This window comes from Egretta garzetta, unplaced genomic scaffold (assembly GCF_000687185.1).
Source record: "Egretta garzetta isolate BGI_Z169 unplaced genomic scaffold, ASM68718v1 scaffold27, whole genome shotgun sequence".
Classification (NCBI taxonomy): Eukaryota; Metazoa; Chordata; class Aves; order Pelecaniformes; family Ardeidae; genus Egretta; species Egretta garzetta.
Window position 1 is genome coordinate 2480557 of NW_009260400.1, and position 11340 is coordinate 2491896.

General features: G+C 41.6%; 1 protein-coding gene across 7 annotated transcripts in view; it reads right to left on the minus strand.

Annotated features, from left to right (window-relative positions):
- The window catches only part of CTCF (CCCTC-binding factor), a 33867-nt gene that overhangs the window by 16824 nt on the left and 5703 nt on the right, over positions 1 to 11340 (minus strand). For 2 of the 7 annotated variants that reach the window (XM_035898778.1, XM_035898776.1), the window contains exons 1-2: positions 11275 to 11340; positions 7460 to 7554 (exon numbers count right to left, since the gene is read on the minus strand). In XM_035898778.1, the coding sequence (XP_035754671.1) occupies positions 7460 to 7513 (54 nt within the window). In that variant the 5' untranslated portion in view covers positions 7514 to 7554; positions 11275 to 11340. Of the gene's footprint in view, positions 1 to 143; positions 424 to 1020; positions 1118 to 7459; positions 7555 to 11274 lie in introns of those variants that run through there. The other 5 variants (XM_035898780.1, XM_035898779.1, XM_035898777.1 and 2 more) reach the window with 5 other exon arrangements.

Consider the following 11340-nt stretch of genomic DNA (forward strand, 5'->3'; position numbering starts at 1 on the left):
AGGCACGACTTTGTTCAAAGGATGCTCAATGTGTGAAATACGCAGAAGGACTCTTGCACCCATTCAGTAAAGAAACTAACTCACCCCTATTTCTTCCGTCTCCTTCTCCTATTTTAGAGACGCTTATCTCTTAGTCTAGTTACCTGTCTCTACTCGCAACATCCTCCTGTGAAAGCCAGACCCCAGAGCAGCAGGCCCAGTGAAGCACGGCTGTCCTCCAGCGGCGAGCGACACGCACTGCAGCGGCGCAGCCGGGACGGTGTCCTGCCACCTCCGCCTCCACTGCCCTCTACTTCATTCTGCCTGGGACCTCCTGTACTCCAAAATTCAGCAGATGGATGAGCATTTACTCCTGCTTGTTCCAGGCTATGGAACAGTCTGTTCCTCTTAGTAAAAAGTAAATTAATCTGAAAATGACAGGTTTTAAGCCAGGCTCTTGCCAGCGGGGAAATGTTAACAGTACTTGAAAGAAAACTACACCCCACTGTAGGTTATATTAGCAACGTACTATAAAAATACAGAAATGTACAGAAGGAGTCTCGATTGATGTCTTGGCCAGCTCAAAAACCCTACCAAGCTGCCAAGACTTCTTCTCAAGAAAGTGTGGATTTTCAAATTAAAATACTTCTACAGCTGTGGGGGACACAGGATGGGCTCTAAACTTGAGAAGGGGCTAGGCAAAATGTATGGGCTCTTTCCTATTAATATTAAATAAACTCTCTGGAAAGACTCTCCAGCTGCAGTGAGCTTTGCACTGCCTGTCCATGTCACTGCTGAATCATTCTGTCTTAAAGTATTTGCTAGCTCTTTTCCTTTCTCTATTTTTTTTTTTTATAAACTTAATCCTCCTTTTTCAAAACAAGTTTTAGAGGAAAGTTTTATATTTATTGGAGAAAATACCCAGCCAAGTTCTGAGAAAAAGTTTCCCGTATTTCAGAGAACATGCGCCATTTGGTACAACTAAGACCATTATAGTGGAACACTAGGAATAAAAACTGCTGAACATATTTTTTGTCTTACCATTCTCCCAACCTTTTATTTCTGGCTTTTATCTTCAGCTCTCTTCCTACCAGTTATTGTACCTTATACCAATAGCTTAGTTCCACAATGACTGAATCTAAAAAAAGGAAAACAAAGCAGCAGGTTAACAGAAGATGATTTGGTAAATAAAGACCGAAAAAACCCAAAAGAGCTTCCAGAATAAGGAGAGTGGCCAAGGAAAAGACCAAAGGCCATCTGAAGTCAAAGCCACAACTCCCATGTAATAGCTCAAGCTAAGTCTTTACACGCTCACTCAATGGGCTCTACAAACTCCAACAAGAAACAGTACATCACTAAACAGCTCAATGCGCTGTCACAACCCAATCAGCCAGGTAAAAAGCTGTGACGTCCAAATAACAGATCTAAGCTTTCTCAAATAACTGATGGGCAGCTCATCTAAAAAAAATGAAACAAGTAGAAATAAGATGGGGTGTGCATTTGATACAACCGACACCTTATTCAAATGAAAGGAATCAAGAGGTTGCTTGAGAGAAAGTAATTTAATGCCGACAGCCCTACTAACTGCGGCACAGGAGAAAGCCTCAGCCCGACTGTGAGACAACACTTCACCATTCTGGGTCCTTTTCCAAAAACCTTGCACTTAACCAGCTTGAAGGTATAAACTCTTCATGTTCAGGAACATGATTTAAGAAAACCTCCAGTGTAGCAAGGCTGATAAAACCCACCACATCAACACAAAAAGTCATAGCGCTCAACTAACATAGCCCTACAACAGCATTAATCTTAGTTGTAGAAGCATTAAAAGACAACCTGCCGTAAGTTTCAATGCAGACGATACAAACCCAGAGACAGATGTTTAGATATTAGGATGGCTGATGCCATTGCATGTTTTTCTAGCTGGGTTGTTTATAATAAAGCTACTGTCACAAAGAGGCATTTGCCTGCCTCTCAACCAATGTTAAAAAAACCAAACACCAAACTGCATCAAGCTTCATGGACCAACTAACAGCAAAATATTTATTTTTTTGCCAAACAAGGCAGTCTCATTAAAAACTGGGGGATATTCAAAGCAATTGAAAAGTAGCTTCAATGCTGTAATATACAGCTGACTTGAGAAAAAAAAAAAATTTAAAAAAATCAATAGAAAAAATGAAGCCAAATGCTGTCAATAAATTTTTGGCATTCATAAAATAATGAAAACAGCAGCAGCTACATTAGTGCATGCAGAAGAAACCCACCCTGCAACACGTTCAGACTTTGAACTCAAGTCAATCCACATACACATCCTGTTCCAAGATTGCCATAGCTTTGACACCTATGGATTACCCACTTATTAACATCGATACAGGCGGGGAAATAAAGCTTTATGTTAAAACACAGGAGAGTTAAGTTTCTCCTGCATAACCTGTGAAGCTTTGAAAACTGAACAGAGGAATAAGCAAAGACTTCATCTAACAATCTACAGTTAAGATTAAAAAAATACATCCAATGGGGTTTATAAATAAATGGGCGTTTTTTTCTGCTTGCAGTCAGTATGTATGCCTATAAGTATTCAAGGACACTAGCAGATGCAAAGTAACTGCAGGAGTGCTTGGCCACTCGCCCTCCCCATGGTGAATTGCCCATATCCTTCTTCCAAAAAGCCTCCCAACTAAGCACAGTCAAAGATCAGGCAGTTTAACAGGTAGGCAGCCTTTGCTTTTCCTCCAGCAGGGCTTCCCTGATTAAGAGATGAACATGGCATGAATATAACTTTTTCAAAAGCAAACAGACATATATAAACCACAAAGCATTAAGCATAGCCTGTCCCAGTGCTGCTGTTATTCACTATTCACTACAATTGCTCCCAATCTCTGGGGCATATCAGTAGTACCCCTAGACAGGCAGCAAATCTGAACATGAACGAGGTGTACGTGCAATCTCCTCTCAAAGGTCCCCTCTCTCACTTTAAAAGCATGCCAATTCCTGTTCTCCACACAGTGTGGCACTAGAATCAAAAAATCCAAACGTAATTGGGAAAGTGGTAGGAAGATGCTCAAAGAGCTCTGTATAGGGACATACGCCCTCCATTTCTGTTGCTAACTGCTACAGCACTACAGAAAATTAGAAAGGAAAGTCATACAAAAGCTTAAGAATCTTGTGTTGAACAGATAAAAGAGGGGACGAACTTTATCCTCTTCTTTCTTTTAAAGATAAGCCTAGGAATGCAAGACTACTTGACAAAGGTCACAAAACTTTCAGGAACAGGTAGCATCCCGTGAATAACTTGGGAGAGGATATTTTCACAGTGCTATCACAAGCAAAAGATGAAAGATTTACTACCAACAGCAGAAACTAGAAAGCTGGGGTAAGTTGCTTTTATTAAATACTTTTCTCATGCTGGAAACCTAAAGCTTTTGTTTGCCTACTGCATTAAATTCCATATCCACTGGTTACAGCTGCTACACCCATCTCCAGCAGTTTTCTCATTTCCTCCTTGCCACTTACAACACTGGCACTGAAAAAAAAAAAAAAAAAGACGACCAAAAAAATCAAGTGTACTGCTTCACAAACAACTATCAAAGCTTTAACTTTTTTTTTTTTAAAAAAAGCAGTCTCATTAATTGACTATCAAGTAATTACTTGGAGAAATATCCTAGCATCTTGGCGAGAGTAAGGAAAACCAAGAAACCTAGAACAGAAGAGCGACAGAACTTCCATCATGGGTTAATAAATGCTTGTGCTTTTGCTATGTATGAGAAGGGCCCATCAGTGTGAAATGTCTCCAAGAAATATGTAAAAACAGCTACAGGAATGACAGCTGCAATTGCCAACAGAGCTGGAGAAGGATGGTTTCCTTAAGTACTAACCCTGCAAAGGGATCGGATGCAGACAGACAGCTTTGGTAGTGTCTGGAGTCCTGCTGGCTGTTACCTAACCAAGGTGCCTGTGCCGGAAGGCTGGCCTCCCTAAAGAGAGCAGGGAGAAGTGTACATTCTTCCAGAGAGCGATTCAAAGCTTTTAAATGGATCCCTACACTAAATTACCATCTAGAGGAACCCTCCTTTCTCCCCACTAACCAGATAGGAGACCAGATTATTAACTTGCAAAATGGTTTCATACTACTTGTAAGACAGAAAAAAGACAGCGCTGCTGCTGAAAGAGCTGCTCTCAACCTTTTCCCTGCCTTTGCATTGACAGAACAATTCACTTGCCATAATGAACTTGACTGAGAACCAATTTCAACTGAAAACTAATGCAGGGAAAATGAGTTAATTACATTGTAACATGTTCAGTTCCTGACCAGATTCCCCACATGAAGACTTGGGCAAACAGAGGTAAGGGAGCAGGTTACAAGTGCTAGGGCCACCTTAAGCAGCCAGTGCCAGCTTAAAGCTCAAGGCAAACCGCAGCACTAAGAACCTTGTATGCCAGAAGCTAGGTGGCTACACTGAGCTGCATCCCTCCACTTTGTGCTGTCCTATCATCCACCAAGCACACCCTCCAGTGAAATTGCTTTCTCTCAAGCACCCTGCAACCCTCTGGGTCACAGCCAGTTTGTGGGCACCTGCCTGTTTAAAGTCAATAGCATTTAACTGCGATCAAACCCACACACAAGCATTTTCTTCAATGAGTTGCTAATTGCGAACCAAAGTTACCTTTTACTTACACCTATGTGAAAGTAGCACATTTTGGGCCAGATGCTATCAAAAATAATCTTTACCCTTATGAACACCCAAGAGCACAGCCAAGCCTTCACCCTGCCCACAGGACATTCATTGCCCACAGCTAGCTTCAAGCAGAATTAGAATCAAAATGCATCCCGTGACATTTCTACAAGTACCTCCAGCCTTTTTTTTCCCCCACGCTCCCCCTTTTCTTTTTTTCCTCTCCTTCTGTAACCTACAGGAGTAATCTTCCTAGTTGCTGCTCCTGCCCAGGGATCTTAGCAGAGCTCTTTCAAACATTCATCATGTCACATCAAATAATTCCAAGTGATGAGACCCTTCAGTCAGCACTGACCCTTATTTTTCAGTCAGCACACATGTATGGTTTTCTGCAATTGCTCAGGATAAAGTTAACCTGTTACTTTGTATCAAGAACTCTGGGGAAGACATGTGCAAGACGTGAAAAGAGAGTATATATACAGGGTCCCCCAGCAAGACAGAAGGAAACTCAATTCCATATCATTCCTCAGCTGTTTGCAGAACAAGCTCCCTCTTAATCATTGCACCTGACAGAGGCAAGAGGCCCCAGAATCACAGCTCTTCCAAAACTAATACTGGTAGTTGTGCTGTAGCCTACAATGGAGAGGAAAGCAGAATACAGGAACATCAACTGCCCGAAACTTGCATTATGAAGAAAAATAAATCTCTGCAGTTACTGATAACAAATCCCACACATACTCAAGTCACTTGGGCTATAATAACTTTTAACTGGACATGGTAAGCCTTAATGAAGCAAGCAGTCTGGTAGAAGCATTTCAGCTTTATTTCTAGAAGTACAAATTTTTCCTTGTTTTTCCTTTAGATTTAGAGAATTCAAAGTTCCATTGAGAAAGCAGTAGGGATAATTTTAGTAAATATTCTTGTTCTTAAACCTTGTTCCACTTTTTCTCAATTTCTCCTTCTTATTAACATCTTTTTAAGTTTTCCCTACTCCTTCCAACAACTGCTAGTGCGGTCTCATGACGACTCTAGTTCCTTAGTCCCACTTAGAGAATTCTCTAGTGAAAGTGGGGAAATATGAATTAAACATTTCCATATCAAGCATTTTTTTTTTTAATGGTCCCCTTTTTAACATATTAAGAGACATTTTATTTTGCTAACCTGGCAGATCATTTCAGAAGGGTAAACATGCCATTTTACCAGATGTGAAATACAGAAATATTTACACTTTAGAAGTAGCCCTCTCAGAGGAATTCAGAGGTTTTCAGCTGAGGCTGGATCATAAAACTAATCAGTGCCTCCCTTTTACAGTTCTTCAATACACAAAAGCGGTAAAGGAGCTCACAAAAGACCACTGGAATAACTGCAGGTAATACATTGAGAACAACAGAAAACTATTTCAGGTTAAAACAGGCTGTAAAATCCACTGCCACAAGAAGTAAAGTCTAATACAGTAGGTGGACACTGGAAAAGGTTAATAGATTTCTTTATCAACAAGTTTTTGCAGTCAATTCCTCCCCCCCCCCCCATTAATCTAGGGTTTCCTTTAGGCTACTGGCAAACTGCTACCAGCAAGAAAAAGGTCTTTCTTCAAAATCAATCAGGCCAGAGCAGGGTTCTTTGGCTACCTGATGCAGTGTTACATGATATCAAAGTGGCAACAGCAGACACTACCACGCCTGAAAAGAGACCAGTGCAACAAGTTGCATGGCATTCTGGAGACTTCATAACGAGCTACAAGTACTGTGATTTTGTTTTCCTCTAAGGCTTCATCTAGGTGAGTAAGTATCCAAGAACAAACTTTTGGGGAACAGCTACTCCTTTTATCTTTGCCTGAGTACTCATTAAGCAGTGATACTCTGCCTGGACAAGGGAATTCAGGCTTTGGATCAGAAAGCAGGAAGAAGAGGAGCATCCCTGGGATGGTAACACAGGTCCTACCCCATGAACAACAGCTGCCCAGGCAGTAACTATTAGTCATTTCACAAATTACACCCTGCTGCATATAAGGAAAACTCAAGTCAGTGCTCCTTAGCTTAATGTCAGGCTGTCAAATGTAGAGGTGTGGTTTACTGTTGTTGCAGCAGGGACAGGAAATTCCAGGAGAGTTTTGAAAACACTTATGGCAGAAGGGTGGTGGACAAGACAGACTCCTGGAGCCTAAATTAAGCCATCCTTGTTTTTGAATCGCAGAAAAGTTCATCTGAATTAATAGATGTTAGAACATACGTAAACAGAATTAAACCCAGGTGGAACCCTAGAATGTGGTCCTCATGCTGAAGTTTTATGTAGTTTAATCCATTTTATACACACACATCTAATTAATTTGGACTCACGTGTCAAATACTCTCATACACCAAGCCCTAGAAGCGCCTTTATAATCAGCCTTCAAAGCAGATGAAGCAAAAAAGAAAATTCCCACACAGGCACTTGACCTTGGAGGAAAAAACCCCTCTCCACCAGGAGCAAGGCCTCATTTTCAAACACACTGACTGTCAGAGAAGCCATTCCTGCCTTTAAACTGCCCACTCGTTCCCACCCACATCACCCCAACTACTCCTCATGTTAGCACAAGCGTTTCTAAGACTGCAGCTAACTGGTCAGGAAACTAATCTAGGCCAGAACTCACCCAGCCAAAAAGATACTTATTTCCATCCAGACCAGGTCTCTCGTGTGCCCAAACACTCAAACCAGCCAAAAGAGAAGCACAGCAAGAGGGTTTCTTCCAGCACAGTGTAAGCTTTAAAGCGTTCAGGAAACTACTGCCTCAGCATGGAACGCATACCACACTTTAAAACCCCTTAATTTACATTTATGTTCTTGACGCTTCTGCACTTCTGCCTGGACTGATTTGTTCTCTTCATGCTGGCTATTCTTCATGCAGCTCTTGATGTCAGAACACACTCTGGAACAGAACAGATGAGTTGTACCAGTGAAACTACATAAAAGAGAAAGCACTGTTTGAATGTTTAATGCTTGTTTAACAGAAAACGTATAGTCCCACACTTCTAAGATGATAACTCATAACTGCTTGAGGACCCCTTCACTTATCAAAAAAAACTTAAACAAAACCAAGAGAGTACTTTAATCAGCTTTAATACTTTACCAGCAAGAATGAACTCATTTTACAAACTCCTCTCTCTACTTCTTCTCAAACTCTTTAGCATTCATGGTACTTACAACCTAAAACTCTGTAAGCCTTGCTGTCAAATTAAGAATGTGGTATGACATTTTAGAGCTGGTTATGCCTACTTCAGATGTCCTTTTCCTCCTGTGCTGCAGAATACCAAATCACAACAAAAGCAGTTTTTATGGTTACAGGGTTATAAATTTGAGCAAGTAAAACCCGTTATATACTGTCAATGCAGTGAGTAATGCTATCAATAAAGTAACAAAATCAGCTCTAACAGACTTTAACCTTGTTACTGTGAGGAAGAACAGCCTCAGTTCCTTGAGGAGTCGCAAAGCTAGCTTCGTTACCCTAATCAATGAAGGGCTTAAAATATCCACATTTACAGAACTACAATATTTACGAGACAGCACATTATTTCTCATCTGTAATCCTTTTCAGTCCTCCATGTGCATACACGCTAAAAACCCTGGGAATGGTAAGCCACTCCACAGGAGTCATTCTCAAGCGAGGCACACATTGTTGCTGCACTCAGCGATGCAGGCCGAGCAGTGTTGAATTTCACACTAAGTTCTATGCCCTTTGAATTTAAGTACTATCCCCCCCTGGTTCTTTCTGTCATTTATTCAGTGCAAGGCACTCAAGTCTGGGTTCTGGCTGCATTCTTCCCTTGGCAAGTCTATTTTTAATTGTTTATCAGCTTCAAAGAGCGCTACTGGTAAGAAGTTTGTTGGAGCTGTGGATGCTCAGTGATAGTAAGCATTTGGAATGGATCTCTTTTTATTTAACACACTGTAACATAAAAATCACACATGCTATATACATTCACTGACCAGAAAAGGGGATGCTCAAAGGCTACACAGGGTGTGCTCTGCCGCTAAGGGCACGTTAAGGCTGCTGATGCAAGCTGCATCCTTGCCAGGTTCTGTGCTGATGAGCGCTTGCGCACAGTGGTAGGCATATAAAATCGTTACTGTTAGTAGCTGAATTTTTATTCCTGACTTGTGACCCTGGAGAAGACTGCTATCTCCTAAAACCTAAAAACTTGTAAATTAACACAGAAAAGCCTTAAGAGCAAAGGACTTCTCCATTGAGAAGACGCTTGATGCAAAATGAACACCTCCTGCATGGAAACATCATCTCAGAAGTTTCGTCGCTGGACATAACACACCAGGACTCTTCAATAGAGCACATTTAACTGAATGGAAGCATCCCTTTATCTACTGCTATTCTTTTACCTTCACTTCGGTTTTCCTGAGATTCTGAATCAAGAAAGAGGTTTTGAAAATTGGAAGAAAACTAATCTTCTGCTTGGCAAGCAGAGAGATCCATTTTGAACAAAGATTGTACCCAACCTCTCAGTAGGGGAAAAAGAGAAACAAACCAATAATAATTGTTCTTCAGAGACAACACAAATTCGGAATAGTTTACAGGGAAATCTACAGACTGAACTCTGCAGATTACAATTGATGGTGGGTTAATGCAAAGTACAACCATCACTCTTCTCTCTTCACGAGGTATTGACTCTGTTGAAGGAAGTATCTTCCTGGAGATTTTTGAGAGATGTTTTGAAGCAAGCAGCTCAGACACTGCTCAGGGAACATCAGCCTGCTAATGTACAACCCAAGGAGCAAAGCTGTCCACCACTACAAACATACATACTTCAAAAATGCAAGGGATGCTTGTTCTGATCCACTCCATGGTAACGTCCCAGAGGGACGAAAAGCCGCTCTTACCCTCCTTTACCAGAAAGGCAGCCTACTTCTGTTACAGCAACCAGCCTATGTTCTGGCAGAAAATACCTTGCATGAATTTACATTCCAATCAGATCTTTGACATATGGGGAAGGTTTGACAAACTTGAAGGAAAACAGGGATAAGCTGGGAATTTTAAGTGCTCCACATGTCCATTTTTTGCGCTTAGTACACTGACATGCACTGGAAAGAGCCCACTGGAGGGCTGCCAAAAGGATAAGGTGGCTGGAGTACAAGACCTACCATAGCAGACTGACACAGCCGCGAGAAGGCTAAGGGGAGATCTTGCTGCTACCTTCAACTACCTAACAGGAGAGCAGAGAGAAGATGAAACCACGCTCTCGGAGGTACACAGCGAAGAGGACAAGATGCAACAGGCAAGCTGCAACGACAAGAGCGGTTGTTGGAGCAGGTTGCTGAGAGATGTTGCAGAAACCCTAATCTTTCAGGTATTGAAAATATTTGCTAAATGCAACCCTAAACAACCTCATCTAACTTCAAAGGTGGGCCTGCAATGAGCCAGGGGTTGAACCAGGGTACCACAAGAAGTCCCTTCCAACCCAAGTTATTTTACCATTCTCTGGCACTATATAAAGTGAAGGATATACTTAAACTTCAAACAAAAACAGTGAGGTGTTTTTTTTTTCCCCATCTATGCAGTTATAACTATGATGCTCTTAGGACAGAGAGATTTAGTGGTCTCAACATTCGCTTCCACACAAAGTTCTAGAGGACCTGGAACACTTTTGAAAGATCTCAAAGACCAACCAATTCTTTAGCTAATGTGCAGAAGTACAGTCATTCTCGGCAATCTACTACTGACCTGCACTTCCAGAGCAGTGAATATGCACAGCTGCCTAATATTTAAGAGAGCAGCATTAGAAGAGCACAGGCTTAGTGTATCATTGTTTAGGAGACACAAAACCACATGCCATGTGAAGTCAAAAAAGGGCTGTACAAAGACCAACATCAGACACGGCTCCTTTACGAACTTCTGATAGAAAAGGTGAAAGCAGTACTGACAAAGGAACTCTTTTTTTTTTAATTTGCAGGAAAAAAACCAGGATGACCAGGAGTAAATCCAAACTAAGAAAAAAGAAAAATCTGTCTGTGAAAAAACATGGACTACTGTGTGCTCTTTTCTCCAGAAATCTTAACAAGAGGTTCTATCCTGAGTGCCAGAAGGTGGCTGAAGAGGCTCCCTGGCTGCCAGCACGGGACAGGCCATTTGAAAAGGCAGCTCTGGGACAGGAACACTGGTAAACAACTGCACTGGATCAAGTCCTTCTAACCAGGGAGAGAGAGGCTGATAACAGAGCAGGACAAACATTCAGTGCTATCTCCCTTCTTTGAATCTGGTGGAGCTAGAGAAAACATCCCTAAGGATTTGTTTGCACAAGCCACTCAAAGCAGATGTCTCCAAAAACATTACAGATGTCATGTCAGGCAAGTCAGAGATCTGAATATTTGATAGTCTGCTCCATCATACTGTCATGGAAGCTGCGAAATTCTTCTGTTGTGTAGGTCAAAACGCTGGTAGAACAGGGAGAGGATGCAGCTGCTTCAACAGGACAAAACTATTTCCACACACACTACATGAGCCAAGGATAAACTACTGTGGGCTCATATAATGCTCTAGTAGCTCCGAGTAGGTAGGAGTCAACAGTGGTCATCCCTGAGCAGGAAGGAGAGGAGTGCATTAATATGGAAGGTAGGCAAGGATCAAGTAATCAATGAGTACCTTTTGAGTATTCAGTATTGCCACAGGAAGCGATAAATCTCTCTTCAAAGATCAGAAATGTCAGTA